The sequence below is a fragment of the Molothrus aeneus genome, chromosome 13, assembly GCF_037042795.1.
Source record: "Molothrus aeneus isolate 106 chromosome 13, BPBGC_Maene_1.0, whole genome shotgun sequence".
NCBI classification, from domain to species: Eukaryota; Metazoa; Chordata; class Aves; order Passeriformes; family Icteridae; genus Molothrus; species Molothrus aeneus.
The window spans coordinates 18029808-18047463 of NC_089658.1; the positions used below are offsets into that span (position 1 = coordinate 18029808).

Genomic DNA, 17656 nt, shown 5'->3' on the forward strand with positions numbered 1-17656 from the left:
GTCATTAAACAGAATAACTTGGACTCAGCAAATCCAAATGACTCTCACTTTCAAGGTCCTGCATTCAGAAGCCCACAATGGAGAACAATGAGGTGGGGAAAAAGCTGAGGATCTTGACGCCGCATTCAGAGGCCATCTGGTCCGGCCAGCACAGCCAGCGCTGGGAACGGGCAGCGTCGTGGGCTGAGATTTAATCCCAGCCACTTATTGGGTGACCTCAGGCGAATCGTTTGACCTCCTTTTGCCTCAGTCAACCCAACTGTAAAATTGGGTTTAAAGCAAGAACCTCTCTGAAAACCATATGCTGTGCCTAGGAGGAGTGGGAGCAGACTCCCTTCCCAGCAACAGGGCTGCCATGGTGGGTAAAGCCAAAACCAGAGCGGAAGAGGAGGTGCATAGCCAGATCCAGCATCCCCTGATGTCAGGAAGCTCTGGTTGATGTCCCTCCCAGGTCCCATCCTGCCAGCTCTGGGAAAGCAGCTTTGGCACCTGTGCAGAGACTCACCCATAAGAAGGGATTTGTGAAGTCTGACCTCACTCATATCACACTGCACCCAAAGACCCCAAACATTCAAAGGTTACTCACTAGATCATGAGCATGGATTGCTCTGGTGAAATGCCCCCCAAAATTGATTCCTACTCACAGTCTTGCCAATGAACAGTGGCAGAAAAGCAGCTCCTCTCTCACCTGGGCCCCAGTCTGGCCCCAGCACTGTGCACCCCTCGGAGAGAAACAACAGTGCAGGTGAAACACCATGGCCAGCTAACCTGCGTCCCTGATAAACACAAAACAGCAGTTTGGCCCCCCAGGTGTTCACAGGAGTGTGCAAATCATGGCACTGATTGTAAACACATCCTGGCTTCAGATAAGGGAAACTGAGGCACAGTAGGTACATGGATGTCACTGGCCACACCATAGCCAGCTGGGACCCTTGTAGGGCAAAATGAGAATGCAAGCCACCTAAGCAGAGACCTGCCCTCCTGACTAAAATAATACAGGAGAGTGGCCCAATACTTTGAGTGGCTGGAGCAGAGCAGCAGGCAGAAGAATGAGCATGTTACAAGCACACAGGACTGGGCACTGTGCTGTCCCCACAGGACTGCCCATGCAGGTATCACAGAGCTTCAACCCACCTTAAAAAAGAAGCAGAGAGCTGCCTCATACTGCAGGTGCAGGCTGCAGAGATGTCAGAACTTCCTCAGCTGTGCTCCAAGAGTTAATTGAGACAAATAACTCAACAGTGCTGCCATTAATGAAATTCTTCTGATATATTTCCCCTGAGCTTTCTATAAATGACTAAGTGACATTACTGCCTGCAGTGCAAACCCCCTATATGAGAGATAACGCTGCCGGAGCTAAGGTTGGCGCATCCACGTTAGAAGCCTTGGAAAGAAGTGCAAGATGATATTTAAATAACTATCACACTGCTAAGAAATGAGCAGCCAAAAGAAATATGGTCTTATAATATGCTCAAGTCTCAGGATGAATCCTGGCTGTTACATGCAGACGCTGAAATGCAGTGGGTGGTAAGTGACAAACTCTTTTAATCCTGCAAATCTACTAAAATTCTCAGTCAAATCTCCAATTTTCCCCTGGTGACTCCTATATTTGTACATTTGTTTTGCAGCACACACAGGGCCAACTGTACTGCAACAGTACAGATGTGAGAGGCAGCATCACGTGAACCAGCATGTCCTAGGGGCAGCCAAAAGAGCTGATGGAGGGAAATAACCCACTCACCCATCATATCCATCTCCTGGAAACCTCTCACAGTGTTTCTGCTTTACTTAATTTCTTTTGCTCTCATTTTTTTCCTTTAGTAATTCCTCATGGGTATTTTTCCCCTCTGAGACCCACTGCTGCAAGCCCAGGATTTGCTCTGGGCTTGCCATAAGCACTCAAAGCACAGACAATATAGAAACATCACTGGCATTAGGGCTGAGCCCTTCTGCTAAGCATTGGAGAAGAAAGGGCAATAAATATGAGCAAAGCCACAACAGGGGGGGAAAAATCTAGTTTATGGATGGAGGAAACTTGGCACGTAACACCAAGAGTTAAACTGCAATAAAATTCAAATGACCATTAGCAAAAAAGTTCCTGGGAGTAAAAGGAAGACGTCTCCAGAGCTGTAAGTGACACCAGGGCAGACCTTTACCTCCAGCACATTTTGCACCAGTAAAACAAAGAGTCACAAAAGCATTCCACCTCCAACAGCAAAAACAGGTTAACTAGTCCTAAGCACAAGCCATAGGTAGGGCTCTGCTGACAACACAGATAGTGTACAGGCACAAGAGAAACCAACAGCAAACCCACGTGTTAAGGTCTGCCTTGATGTTTTGAGCTGAGACTTGCAATCTGCATCCGAACAGTGGCATTGCCCAGGAAATACCTTGGTGACAACTTTGGTGCCACCTTATTTAAACCTTAATTTAAAATGCTAACTTCATAATGAGTGGAACAAAACTGTGTAAAAACATTTCCCACTCTAATCCTGGATTGATCCCCCCCAGTATGGCCTTCTTTTGTAATTACATCCCTTTGTGATCTCACTCTAATGCCTTGTATTGTGACCCATAAAATAATCAGCCCCCTTTGTCTCTCCCTAATCCTTTTAGACTTCCTTCTTGTCTCTACACTCTTATAAATGCTGCCATTATTTGGGCTCAGCAGCTCTTCCCACCACCCCAGAGCCTGGAAAGGGGGCTGCAGGTTAAACCCTGAATATATTCTGTGCAGAGGAGCTGAAACGATGGGAAGATCTTTGCTGCTTTAAAATCCCTGTTGGATTCCCAACCTCCTCCCCTAGCCACACAGCTTGGCAGGGAAACCAACCTGCAAGTTTGCATATGCACCAGCCCTCCCCACTTCTGTACCTTGCTGATGACCTTTGGCCTCGAGGCCACAGTGGCCAGTGTGTTTGTGGGGACAGCATGCTTGTCCCCAGGCTGGGCGAGGGGAGCGGCTGCTGCTGCTGTCTGCAGGGATCAATGCAGAGAGGAGTCACAGCATCTGCCTTGCCCGAGCTATCAATCCTGCCCTCCTGCCGGCAGGGTAAGTGCCACGGACAGCCACACACAGTGGGATGCAGGAGCAGAATTTGGGACAGGATGCAGAAGGAAAGGGGGTCAGGGAGAAGACAAGGGCACAGAGATGTGTGCTGCTATGCTTAACTACAAACCAGACACCCTGCAGCAAGACATAGGGAAGAAAATGCCTTTACAAGCTCAGATGTGTCCAGAGTTATTATCAGGTCCTGCAGTACTTCAAATACAGGGCAGGTCCAATTCACCAAACTTCAGGAAATCACTTTGGCTGTAAATTGCACCACTGACTTAATTCCTTTTGTTCCTTTTTTTTAGTGTGGGTTTTTGTTTTTGGTGGTTTTTTTTGTTTGTTTGTTGTTTTATTTTTTGGGGGTTTTTTAAAGCATCAGATCAAACAGGGAAAATTTCTACTCTCAAGCTGGATACGTGCAGAGCCTGATCTGATACCCAGTTTAATGGTGATTTCCAGTTAGTGATAACTGCTTGTTATTGAGTGATATAATCAATGGGTCTTACTCCACTGGCTGGGCTGTGATTTATGATGATGTGGAGCCAGGTCCATCAAATTACAGCATTGGTAAAAAGAGCTGGAAATGCCACGAGATGACACAATCAGAGCAAGTGAGGCCAAGTTAAGCAAAGGGTGGTGATGAGAAGAAAGGTGGCTGTGTTCCAGGGAGCCCACCTTCCTGAGGAGTGGACTCTGGATGTTAAAATTGCTCAGAGGGTATCTTCATCCACAGAGAGCCAAAGCATGCTCAGCTTCTGGCATGCACAGGGGAAATCCAGCTCCTCAGAGACCTGTGAAACACAGCCAAGCGGTGCCTCCAGAGAACACTCTGATATGAAACTGATTTTAATTAAGACAGCTCAGAGTCATGCGAAACTACGGAACTGTCATTGAGAGACAGAAAAGATCTGTATTCAATAACCTGATCAGATTATAAAAACATGTTGCATTCCACAACCTTTTAAACTAACACACCAGGGTTTGAACAGACACAGAAAAAGCAACTGAAAGAATTGCAGCCGGGGTGTTAGGCAGAGGGTAGAAATGCTGAGGGCCTCCCTGCTCAGCTCAGTCACACATAGGCTTCTTGCACACTTGTGCTTGTTCAAAAAAAAGTTACACTACGAAAATATTATCAATGTTTTTAGCACCTGACCAGCCAGTCCACAAACCACCCAAGGTCTGCTTCCTTCCACTGAGTATCTTTGATTAACAATGGCGACATACAGAAATACCCCAGAATAGAATGAAATCAATTCAATGAGTTAATTTTTAGGAGGAAGGGTTTAAGATGTGCCCTCTTGGTGAGGAAAATGCTAGCACCTTGAGCTCATCAGGGCTGCACACGCAGTGGCTGAGAGCAGCATATTCTTCCAGTTAAATTTTACTCAATGCCAAGTGTTGAAGTAAATTTGAAACATAAAAATATGATATCGAGCCCACATTTCCTGAATGCAAATATGTACATTCCTCCAAGCCAAGAAGATTATATTCCAAGCACTAATACAAAGCCAGGGTCTGTAACGGTGATACGAGACTAACAGCCTGCCTTTGAAGACAGCGAAAAGTGCAACAGAGCTCTCGAGGGGCTCCGCTCTGTCAGATCTCTTTTATTCCTCTGTAGCATGGCCTTGATCAACTTTCAAGATTTTTGTTTGTGAAAGGTTTTTATTTCTCCTTTGCTTTTGTGTTCAGATGTCAGGCTCAGAGGGAAGAGGAGATCAGCACTGGGATGAGGTTTTACCCACCGGCAGTATTTACTCTGCTCTGCAAAGGTCTGCTCAGCGCTTGGGCTTTTTTCCCTTCCAGGCAGCCAGCACCCATTCCTTCGATGCAAAGGTCCCTAAAATGGGGATAATTTCCCTTCTCTTTTGACTTGCTGATTGGGACTTGGAGCAAGAAAAATCACTGTCTCCTTTATAACCACCCTGAGACTTAGGGGCTCAGGGTACAACTGTGATTCATTCTCAGGAGATTTCATCTACGATTAAGCAGAGTCCTAAGTGCAAGTGTGTGTTCCTGCGGCTCAGGCACAGCAGGGCAGCTTGCCCTGAGCAGCAGGTTACATTTACCCACAACATCCTGTTTTACTCCCATTATCTGCATGCACCTGTGGCATCAAGGCCGGGGGGGACCCTGTTGTGCTGGCTTCACCCAGACCTCTTCTCAGGGCTGGTAACAAACCAAGCCTGAAGCTAGAATAGAGTCCAGAGCATTTTCAACACAATCCGTTTTTCATTTTGATTCATGTGAAACTACAGCTACAAAAGGAAACGCTATTCAGGGACACAGCACATCACATACATATTGATGCAGGAGCCAAGATAACAGTGTTTATTGACAATCCACAATCTCAAAGGTAATTCCTCTGGCTCTCAAGTCTCCAGTTTACAGGTCCAAGAAGTTTGGCATTGTGCTTGTGCATGAGTCGGCTTCTAGCTCATAAATGCCAGACCCATTCACCAAAAGTGCTCCAAGGTTTAGCACCACAAGACTGACAAGTTTGAGATCCAGCTGCTAATCTGGCAAGGCCCCAAAGCCCTTGGCTCCTGGACAATGTCACTTCTTACACTCCTGAAAAGCTAGGTTTGCAGATGGCCACTTCATGTACTCGGGAATTGTTATACACAAGGGCTGGAGTGTTCCCTTGGTGGGCTGCCAGCCGGCCCTGGCACTGCAGGGAGCGGGCGGCAGCATTCCAAAAGGCCCCCAGTTTGGGAAATGCAGACAAGACCTCAGCCCCAGACTTTGCCTTAGACTTTTCCTGCTTTGCACCAAAAAATCAGGGTGATATTTGCATTTGCAGCAGAAGCATTAGTAAGTTGCTTGCACAGAAGGAAGAGTAGTAACCAAACAAGCTGGAGAACCCTTCAGCAAAACTTAACAAACCAGTGTATGCCAGGTCTCGTAGCTGTACCACACACCCATCCTCGCACTCACATAGAAATTACATCCAGCAGCAACTTCTGGTTGAATGCAAAAAGGATCAGTGGCTGCACTCCCAGAGCCCCCAGACAGTCTGTGGGCAAAGAAAGCCACCAACACAACAGGGATAGAAACCACTACAGACCCCCCAGCTCTGCTGGGTGTCAGTCCTGGGACAAACACCCAGAACTGACACCCAGCAGCAACCAGAGCTGACAAGGGAGAACCAGGAGATCCAACAGGACCCAACTGCTCTGGCCAGGGCAAAGCAATGGGCTAACATCAGGTAATGTGCAGAGCCGGAGTCACAGCCTGCCCTGGAGTTCTTCCTCCCCCACCTTTAAATTTCATTCCCTCACTGGCATTTTCATCTCTCTCCTCCTCCAGGCTCCCCCATCAGACAATCTGTCTGGTGTTGTTAGCCTTGTTCCCAAAGGCAATGCCACGCCAGGTAGTAAATAAGACCTTGCTGCCTCTAGACTGCCAGCATTAAATAACAAAATGAAAGATACCATGACCTTCAGGAGGTCTTTGCCTATGGTTTGGGAAGTGCTGCCTGGCAAGCAGAGCCCAGCTGTGCTACACAGCAAAGGGGCTTCCAAACTCACTGCAGGAGATACACTAAAATCATGTGGTGAAGTAGTCTATGGTTTGTGTAACTTACACCTCCAACACAGAGAATTTGCTGCTGGAAGGTGGCTTTTAGTTTTCTACCCAAGAAAGCTCATGAGCTCTTCTTTCACATTTGGACAGCTACACAGATTAGATGCCAGCCAGATTTTGACACCAGCTCCAGGGTTTTTCTCTCTTCCCTCTCTTTAATCTCCGCTCCATGAAAACCCAGCACCCACCATGCTGCCCTCCTGCTTCCCAACAGAGCCAGTGCTCCTTGTGGGATTGCCCTGTGAGGTGGGAGTGGGACGGTGTCTGTACTTACTTGCTGCCTGAATCTTTGCCTTCCGGCTCACCAGCAGCCCGTAGTGGTTCTGTGCCATGCAGTCGTACTCGCCTTCATCCGAGGAGCCATCTCCCCGCACCCTCTGGAAGCGGGAGACGTAGAGAGACCCGTTGGCCAACATAAAGGCATTCTCACTGTCCACGATCATCACGCCATTCTTCCGCCACGTGATGGTGATGGGCTGGATGCCCTCCACCTGGCAGTAGAGGATCAAGGGTTGCTCCTGCACAGCTATGTCATCACTGGGCTCCACAACGAACGCCAGCTCAGAGGAACGGCCAAAATCTAAAATGAAGAGAGTAGGGCAGAGTCAGCAGCATGTCCAGGAGCAGCAGCAAGAGTCAACTGCTATGGCAGGAAACAGGACGATGGAAACATTTGCAAGTGTTTCCGAGAAACACAAAACCCACAGGAGGCAGGGTTTGCCTCCCAAGACTTTTACTCTCTCAACCTCAGGGTACAATTTCTTACAGCACAACCACAGGCAAAGTCCTTCAAGGCTGCCTTTGGAGGCTCCAGTGAATGGGACAGGCAGACACACCCCTCCAGCAGCTTGCCAAACCCTCGCTCCACTCCATACTGCCCTGAAGACTGCCTTTCACCTCCCATTGCAAGTGTGCAGCATTAGACAATTAAAACTTGCACAAACATGGGGCATCATCCATTCCCTACCCGGGAGCAGAAGTGCACACAGTGCTGGAAAGCCATTCCTCTCCCCACATCACCAGGCAGAGGGGCTGTGCCGTGCCCCAGACCCGTTTGCAGCACAGCCGGCGGGGGTGAAGGGGGGATCAGCAGCTCCCGATCCAGACCATATTGCCACCGGCATCTTCCCGACACTTCTCCCGCTTGGCAGAGCAGGAGGCTGTTTGCCTCTCGCACGCAACACCGTGCCCTTCTGTCGCCTTGGTCTCTCTCACGCTGTAACAGGCAAAGCATGGTGCTATTCAGCCCTTAATGAAGAGCAAGTTAAGCACCAAAATACAAATGCACAATGTTCCAGCTCAGCCACACAAAAGGTTTCTTGCAAAGCAATTACGCTAAACGATGTCCACGAGAGATAAGTTATTGCAGAATTTGTACCAACAATAGGCAAACCCTCACTTCCCTTGACACAGATACGTCCTAATTTACTTCTTTTGCCATAAGAACATTTAAACGCTGTGTCTTTGGCACGTTATGCTTCACTTGGTCACAGCACACCTTTTGAGGGTACAATTTCCCCTGTAGTCATGATCAGACACTACAGAAGATGACAGAAATAGAACTATTGCTTAAAGATTGGCCAAAATATATGCAGACATGAAAGACAAAAAGAGGCAAAGGAACAAGAGTTATATAGATATTTGAAGGCTGTAAATGCAGGGATGGAGGTGAACTGGGTTTTTTTAAAGAGGAGCAATGGTGAAGAAATTCCAGCAGAGTAAGAAAACTACAGTTTCACCCAAATATGGAGAGAGCCTTTCCAACAGTTCACTTCTGCATTGGCCCTTCAAGGTGGGGGTTTCCCAACCTGTGATACAGCTTCTTTCCTCTTTCACAGGCTCAGGGGAACCAACTCCACAGATACTCACAGAATTGGCAATATGTCTTGCCAAACACCAGCCACAGCACAGGCTTTGTAATACCTGTCCCTCATACAGACCCCACCAAGGACAGGATCCCCCCACACGAGGCTCAAAAGCAGGGTGGAGGGCAGACTGTTAATGCATAGTAAGAATAACAGAGATGAGAAGAGGCAGTTACACTAAAGAAAGAGAAGAAAAAAAAGTCTGTCTTTTCTGCTCTGCAAACCCAGTGAGATTTTTTTTTTCTTTCTTTCTGTAAATCCCCACTGCTTTCTACGGCAACTTAAATTGGATTATGGGGGATAAACATTGAGTGCAACCTGAGCCGAGGCAGATGGACGGAGCAGACAAAGACAGCAGTGGTACTGCAGGGCCAGGCCAAAGGTACTGCCAACGAGGTATGAGTGTGTGCAAGGAATGGACAAACCCCACTTAGTGACAGGCACCTAAAACACACACTTTATTAACCCATTAAGTCTTAAAATGTCAGGCTAGCTCCAGCCATCTCGGTGATCTATCGCTCACTGTGACTCCTTTTTTATGAGATAGCCCTGGGGTCCTCTCAGCAAGTCAGACTACAGCCAGCACAAACCCATCAATTACTTTTTTTTGGTGAAAATTAAGGAATTAGATGAATGCTCTGCATTTTTCTGCAAAGTGGCCAGAGTCTCAACACCATGCTGGGGCCCCATTCCCTGTGTAGGTGCTCTGGTGAGTTAGGTAAGATAAGGAACCTTGCATCCTGATGCTGAGCCAAAAGGGACTTGTGACTCCAGAAAACTGAAGATTTGAGGACTTAGCCTAATGCGCAATCAGAAAAAAATCCATAATTAAATAAATGCCCCATCTTCCCCCAGCACCCCTGTACTCTTAGATAAAACAGCTTATTATTATATGTACAATAAAAGGAAGAATCAACATAATTACATGCCCTTCCCACAATTGGTGTCATTATAACAACCATCATTAAGGCCTGTGATTGGAGATAATCATGTTTGCCTCCATAAACATTCGGTCTGCATCCTCACTCCAGGCTGCTCGAGCTGCAGGAGTGATGATGCTCGTGATTAGGACTGGGCTCCTCAGACACTTGCTGGAGTGGGGACTGGCACTGGTCCTGGGGTCTCCTTGGGCTGCACTCAAGAGCAGGACCGTGCCTTGAGGTGTGACACTGCGCAACGGGTTTGTTACCTGCTGACACCTTGAAGTGTCCAGAAGCACCCAAATTCCAACTCAACAGGTTTTTCTCATGGGATGCTTATCAGACCTTGAAGAAATCTTGCTGCCTCCTTCCTGAAGTTTCAGGGCCAGGTGACCAACTAACCAGATGCATGGGGAGAAGCTAGATCACCCCACCTGGAGAGCTGGGAGAAGCCAAGCTCTGTTTTTTCCCTATCTCAAAGGCAGACTCTGAACACAGAGCCCTTTTTTCCCCAGGATGTTCAGGATGAGAGACAAAGGGAGAGATGCTCATAGAGGAACCTCCACAGTGGGACAAGATTCCTGGTGTTTGCTCTAGAGATCAGCTCAGAGGAGCCAGAGGGAGAGCACAGACAGGATAAGGAGTAGGATAATGGTGGGAGAGAGGAACCCACCCAATTCCATCAGCATAAAGAATTGATTGCAGTTACCAGTGAGGCACAGAAATGATGTTGCAAAGTTGGAAGTAAACAACACTCCAAAGGCACATGGAAATAGTAAAAGTGCAATTAATTGAGAGACAGCAAAGAAATTGCTGAGGCTGTTGTGCACATTCACTCAGGGAGTCTGAAAGTCCCATCCCTCTCCAACAGCTGGCTGTGTATCCAAACCCCTCTAATCCCACACAACATCGCAGGTACCTCCCAAAACAGACTGCAAGGCAGCATGGCTCACAGGCACTCCCCGCTCGAGGCAGGAACTGTACAGCTCTGCTCGTGGCAGCTCGAGTGTGCAGTTGGAGCCGGGGCGTCAGGCAGGCAGCTGAACAGCCCGCTTGTCTCGGCGCCGGCAGCGCAGGAGGGAAAACTGCTTTGCTTTCTGCAAGGGGATGGAGGGAGGAAGCGTGATTAGCTCTGACATAAAGGCCACAAGAAAATTACTGGAATCCTCATTCTACAAGTCTCCTTTTGAGAAACATTTACCATCTCCCTGAGCAATATAATATGTGACTATATGTGCAAATATTTAACAAAAACTACTTCCCCTATTGATCAAGCAAGCCAGGCATACTCAGAGAAACCAATTAGCACTTGTGCTTTTGAACCAAGAGATTTATTTAGCGCTGAGAGAAAGAACTTCGAATTAATGGGAAGCTTAAAAGACACTTTGAAGTACATTTTAAAAAAAATTAAGTTTAATTATTTTTTACTTGACACTGTGATGCACATTCAGGGCTTCAAAAGAACTTGCTTATACCCCTGTATTGTCCTTTTCCATTTGGGAAACATGATTTTGGCTTCCCCTCCTGTGCTTCAGTGACTAATGTCACCGCTCTAATTAGCAGTGCCATCCATGGCCAAGGACCTCAGTCACATCCTGGCTCATCCTCCTGGAGCCCATCCAGACCCGCAGCCAGCAGGGCCATCCCTGCCCTGGGAGCACGTGGTCCTGACAGATGAAGCCTGTATTATTACTCCTGTTCTAGACAGGGAACATTAATCACAGAGGGATCAAATAAGCTGCCAACAGCCTGCTCTGCTCGTGGCAAAGGGAGAGATATTGTGGGAGTAGTTGGGTCCACCCCACTCTTCCTCGTGCAGCATCACTGAGAACACTGCTGGGGAGACCAAGGTAGCACCAGATCCTTCGTCATCTCACCAACAGCATGACATCCACCTGCAAATTGCCTCACATCAGCACAAATTTGCCCCCTTCTGATTTATTGTGTTTATTCCCAGCATAACACAGCCTTAATCAGCAGCATAACCACCACCAAGGATAACCACTCCAGTCCTGCTCCAATAAAGTCAAAAGAAGATGTGCAGGACCAGAGGATTTTAGTGAGATTTCATAGATGAGTATCAGGACCAAAAACCTGGATGCAGGTTGGGCCATGAACATGAAAAATAGCTCCTGCTTTTCCAGTGGTGGGTTGCTTTTCATTCAAATCCTTCTGCAAATGGAAGGATATGGAAGGAAGAGATATATGGACCTGAAAGACGTTCTCCAACAAGATTATAACAAGCTTCAGGCTGATGAAATTGACAGCCTAAAAATCCAGCTGGTGCCCTCTTAAATCTCCTTGAGCCTGACCCAGACCCTAAGGAGAAAAGCACTGCATTGCAGTAAAGTGCAAATTGGCTCTTTAGGGCATCCAGAAAATTTACATTTAAAGAAGAGGAGAATAGGCTGTAACAGGCCCCACATCTTGCTGGCAGTAAAGTTTACTAGCTCAGAATTTTTTATTCCCTTTCCTTTTGGACGGGAGGTTATATAAAGCGATTTTTCCATCAGGGAGCATAAACCACATCCACTCGTTAAACGATTGCAGGAGGTCTCTGACCTCCTAACAGAGAGGGATAACACAACCTCTCAGCCACCTGACAGAGAGCCCAAAACCACCCAGCATTGCTGCCCTCACTGGGGACACCGATTTTAGCTGAGGAAGGCAAGGAGCATGAAGAGCCAAAGAAGCTGCTCCAAATAATTTTCAGATGTTTGAGACCAGACTGAGCAATTCCCAGGAGATCGCATGTTGAACACTGTGGAAGCTGGAAACATTCACAGCACAAAGAGCCTTTCTAGGACAAGCCCCAAGTCCTTGTGGGCTCCCCCATATCTAAAGAAGGCAGCATAAAACCTGTTGGTATAGCTGGAAAGGGCAAAGACCTTTCCCGAGCTAATTACCCACAGTAGCTCCATCCACAGCCAGGCATCCTGAGAGCATGGCAGCAAGCCATGGGTAGGATGCCCTGTTATTTGCATTCCCCATGTATTTCACAGCCCTGACCAGATCACAGCCTCACCACAGAGGGCATCAGCGACACAAACATAGAGCAGGGAACAACCGTGCACAAATAGAGAGCAAAGGCACAGCCGAGATGGGAAATGCTGTGCCAGAGCCAGGGTCCTGCAGGCTTCAGCTCCCAAGGCTGCTCTAATGCAGGACAGAGGAACAGCCAGTTCATTCCCTGACCCTGCAGGAAAGCATCAGGGAGGGGACTGTCCCCACAGCCAGGCCCTTGCACAGACCCAGCAGGAAATGGACTGGCCACTCAGTGAGTGATAGTGTCTGTGGATCAGAGATGGTGACTGGCATGGTGGCACAAGGCTGCCAAAAGAGCCACAGGCGCCTTGGCATCACAGTGCCAAACCCTACCAGCCAACACAGCCCTGTCACCAAGCCCTTGAATTTCAGCTTGAGTTCTGGCAGGCAGGGATGGCACACAAGGAAAGGGAAGGAAAGGTCTTTCTGCAGGAAAGGTAGTGTGCCCATGACAAACTTTGAAACTCTTAATTGTATCCAGGGGATACAATTAGTATCAATACAATTACAAAAAGCAAACTCAGCACTCTCTCCTTCCTGCCATCCCCTCTGCCTTATCACCTCCCACCCTGAAATTCAGGATGGAGGAAAGCATCTTGTTCTTCTCAAGGAGCCGAGCACTGCATGGATCCCTGCTCGCTCCAAAACCAGCACCTTGAAACACGAGCTCTTCTCTCTCTTTTCACTACTCTCAGGTTTCAGCAGCAACGACCCTTCTGCAAAAGCATCTTCACAGCTCAGCAGAACCATTCACCACGACCCACATCTCCTGACTCGCCATCAGCTTCATCAACACAATCTCATGTGCAAGAACAACAAAAAAAACAGGCGGCAAATCCTTGACTCCGCTCTGAAACTCTGGTTTTAAATTACCAACACGGAGCAGGTCTGGGTTGTTAAGTGACTGGGCTGCTCTCGAGTGGAGGGTGCGACACAATGGTGACATCTGATATAACAGCAAGGCCAGATCAGTGTGCTCTGTGCTTTCCTCCTGCACTTGCCTATTTGCCTCTCTCGTCTCTTAAAGTGCAATTATTGACATGTTCGCCTTCTTAACCATCAGTTTTATAAGCTTGCCAATGGCTCCTGAACATGTGTAAACAATTATTTTTATTTTCTTGCAAAACCAAAATGTTGGATATTCTTTTGGATAAGCAGACTCGGGTAGATTTTCATGAGCCCTGCTACATAATTTATTAGTTTCTAAACTCTGTAAAACTAAAAGCTCCACTAAAGTTCAAATAAGTTTGTGATTTCAAAATAATTTTGAATGGACTATTCCTGTTTCTGACTAATGTTACACAATTGATTTAAATGGGAATTCTTAATCTGCAGAGGTAGATTCTTGCATTGTTTTGTTAGTTGAATAAAAGGATAATATCATGGGCCAGAAGCCCAGGAGTGCAAAGAAATATTGTGGGGAAAAGGGACCAAGAAAAAAGCATCTTCTCTCCCAGATCTGCTGCAGGCTGCAAAATTAAGTACATGGCTTTGGAGCAGAGTATAAGGGTCTGTAAAGCAAGGGCTGGCATTGCATGGGGTCACTGCTTGGCACTTCACACACTGTGACAAAGGACCCTTGAGAAATAAGGAAATCATAAATAAAAAAGTTCAGGCAGGCAGAAAGAGGGAGGGAGACTTTCTCATTTGCACAAATAAAATGAGAGCAGTTTTGCAGCTCTCTGCCAGGCAGTGCTGCTGCTGAGCTTAACCATGCTGGCCCATGCCAGGCTGACACCACGTGGGCCAAAACTGGGATTGAACAGGATGGAGAGGATGGGGAGCCAGGCTCTAATCCTGGATCTGGGACTCTCTGCCCAGATCCTCTCCCCTGGTACCCTCTGCAAGCTCCTAAGTGAGCATGGGAACTTGTTCTGTGCCAGATCCAGAGCCTGACAGGTAACAAGAAGAAGCACAATTACACCAGCTTAATATTTCTAACTCCCTTCTCAGGGGGTGGTGGGGCAGATTAGAAGGGGAGCAACCTGTCCTGTTGCCCCCTCTCTCACCTTGCTTTATGCACTTCCAAAGTTTACTTTTGGCACCATGATGGCCCCAGCAGGCACCTGAGTGCCACGAGAACGGGTGGCTGCACACTCACATCCCCATGCCAGCTTTGCCCTGAGCACAGGTCCCAGAGGTGGTGCACGTTGACAGGGCTGTGCAACGCCTGCCCCATTTCATGGGCTGCCTGCTGCCTCCACGCGGGAAAACCACGTCCTGAGATTCTCCTGTTGAGCTCCCGAGAGAGACGAAGCCCAAACGTGGGCTTGAATTTCATACCGAGTCTCTGAGCATTACTGGGGAAATGATACCTGATACTCTCTATGTATATTAAGAAAAAAGACAGGGTATTACACCAATTTAGTAGAAAGCAATCCTTTTTTTTCGTCTGAAAAAAGACAACAAAGCCATACAGAGCAGAAATTAGTGAAAGCTTATAGCTTCAATAATTTAGAAGTTAAGCCTACTTAAACATAAATGACGATGCTTAATTCCAAGGCTGTTACTGAGCAGAGCCGGGGAGCCTCTCGTATCCTATGCCTGCCTTTGAATGCCGGGCTCAGCAATAACAGACAAAAGCTGTCCACCACCCAGAACAAAGAGCTCCAGGAAATTAAAAAAAAAAAAAAAAAAGAGAGAAAAAAAAGAAAATACTGTCTCGCTGCTGAGCCCACTCCTGCAGGCTGACCAGCAGCTCCCAGTGCCTGGTTCACAATCCCCAGACCAGCATTTTGGGGAGTTTGAAAACCACAGGGCTGGGAGTGGAGCATCGTGTCCCGCACAGCGCGGCACTGCTCCCACACAGCATCCCCGGCGAGGCTGCTCCGGCGCTGACTGACACTGACGCGGGAGGGTTTATTGAGCTCAGCAGAGCGCACAAACACCGTTTGTTATCTCGCCGTTAACCACGCCGAGAGCACAGAAACCCACCGGAGGGGGGGAAAGACCGTCAGAACCAAAAAACTTTGGAAGTGTAGCCAAACACTCCTCAGCAGGGCCAGCAAAACACACCCCGAAGTCAGGAGCCACTGACCCGCCGAGGCGCAGCATAAACAAACACACAGGGCAATTTGGACAGCAGCAGGCGATAACCTAGCCGGCAAATTCAAGTTGCTAAAGTTCTGCTTTCAAGCATTCACTTCTTTCCCTTTCCTCCGTCAGAAAAAAAAAAACCCCGAAAACAAAAAACAAAACAAAACAAAGTTTTTAAACCATCCTCATTGTACTACTCAGGAATCTTAACATAATAACAAGACCTGCTTCATTACATCCACTTCACAGATCATGTCTATTTTCCGCGAGTTCCACTGGCTTCTCCGCCTCGCGCGGTTGCTACGGACCACGTGGCGAGATTTATGATACCACTAACCCACAGCTTTGCTTTCTAAACACCCTAGCAGGTAATCTTTGACAAATCTAACACACACTTTTCTCCCTCTGACCATGCTGGGCTGCTTACAGGGCTTTTTTTTTTAATAATTCACAAAATAGGCACAGAATGGTTTGGATTGCAAGAGATTTTAAAGACCATCCGGTTCCAACCCCCCGATATGAGCAGGGACACCTTACACTAGCCCAGGTTGCTCAGTTCCTACTTTTCCTTATCTAGAAAGCTGTTAAAGAGAGACTAGAACAGGATGCACACGGGTATTTTGCTGCAGAACAGCATCTTTGTCAGATTAGACCCATGCATCACCAGCAGAAGAAAAACACTGCCTTTTATCCGCAGGACATGTGCACAGTAGGTCCAGGGAAAGCTCTTTTTGTAGTCCGGCCAGGTGGACCGTGCTACCAATGCGGACAGAGCTGGAGTTACAGGAGAGCACAATATACTTGTAGGTCTGAAGTTGCTCGCCCTCATCCCTGCAACTTGTCTCCCAACATCTCTGTCGCTATCACAGCCTTTGCTGATGAACGCGACGCGTCCGTCGGGCGCTGCCTCCCGCTCCCACCCGGTGACGATCCCGGCGGCTCCTACGATCCGGGCACGGGTGGATGGCCAGCCACGCCACTGCCCCGGCAGCCACCACACCCCTCCCCAGCGCCAGCGGTGGGGGCTCGGGCTCCACAAACACCACCGTCCCTCCCTAGAGCCCCCCGCGCAAGGGGTTTCCAACTGGAAGCACAGCTCCTGGGGAGCACTTCGGGATGGGCTGGGGATGAAGGCGCTGGATGGGCTGGTGCGGGACTCCGCAGCTCCAAGCCACGACCCCTGCTCGGCCTCCCGGAGGAACGCGCCCCGTTCCCGCGGAGGGATGCTGACCCGCGGGGACCCCCAGGCCGCCCCGGCGGACACACGCGGAGCTGCTTTCAGCCCCCGCGGCGGCCCCGAGCCACGGGGAAGGGCAGAGTGCGGGGCTGCGAGTGACCGCGGACGAGCGAGGGGAAACGGGACCGGCGGCGGGGATGGCGAGGGACAAGGAGACGAGCAATGCCCTGGCCACCTCGGGGGTGATGAGGGGACGCATAGTGCTGGAAGGACGGACGGACGGACGGAGCGGCCGCGGGGAACGGCGCCGGTGCCGGGCGCGGCGGCGGCAGGTCCATGTCCGCGCCCCCGCCCGCTCCCCCAGCCCAGCCCGGCTCTTACCTCCACGGCAGACAAGCAGCAGCAGCCCCAGCAGGCAGGCGGGCAGCGCGGAGCCCGGCGGAGCCATGGCATCCCGGGCGGGCGGGCTCGCCTCCCTGCGCCCCACGGGGAGGGAGCAGCCCGCCGGCAGAGAGGGAGGGAGGGAAGGAGGGAGGGCGGCCAGGCGAGAACCACCCCCAGCTGTCGGGCGGGCGGGAGAGGGGGGGGAAAAAAAAGGAAAGGGAAAAAGGGGAAAAGCGGCTCTCAGCGGTGCTGCCCTCGGCGCGAACACGCCGCCGCGCCGGGCGGGCGGGGGGCGGCGCTGAGGGAGCGGGGCCGCCGGCGGGCGGGGGGCGGGCGGGCAGCGCCTTGCGCCATCTTGCGCATTCGCCGGGGCGCCGGCAGCGCTGGCCGGGCTGAAAGGGGGGGGCGGCTCCGTGAGGGGCCGCTCCGGGCCCGGGACCCGCGGGGAGTGTGCAGGGAGCCTCGTGGGTCTGCCTTCACCGGAGCCCCCTCACGGCACTCCCGTCACAGAGCACGTCTCAAAACCCACTCACGGGTCGAGCCTCACAGATCTCCTTCATGTGTTTCGCTCACCAGAGCCCCTTCG

At 49.5% G+C, this 17656-nt stretch overlaps 1 protein-coding gene across 1 annotated transcript in view; it reads right to left on the reverse strand.

Moving 5' to 3' along the window:
• IGDCC3 (immunoglobulin superfamily DCC subclass member 3) overlaps positions 1 to 17137 on the reverse strand; it is a 95874-nt gene extending 78737 nt beyond the window's left edge. Inside the window, exons 1-2 of the mRNA XM_066558929.1 lie at positions 17068 to 17137; positions 6918 to 7223 (exon numbers count right to left, since the gene is read on the reverse strand). Coding sequence (XP_066415026.1) covers positions 6918 to 7223; positions 17068 to 17134 — 373 coding nt within the window. The 5' untranslated portion in view covers positions 17135 to 17137. The remainder of the gene's footprint in view (positions 1 to 6917; positions 7224 to 17067) is intronic.
• Positions 17138 to 17656: the final 519 nt, after the last annotated feature.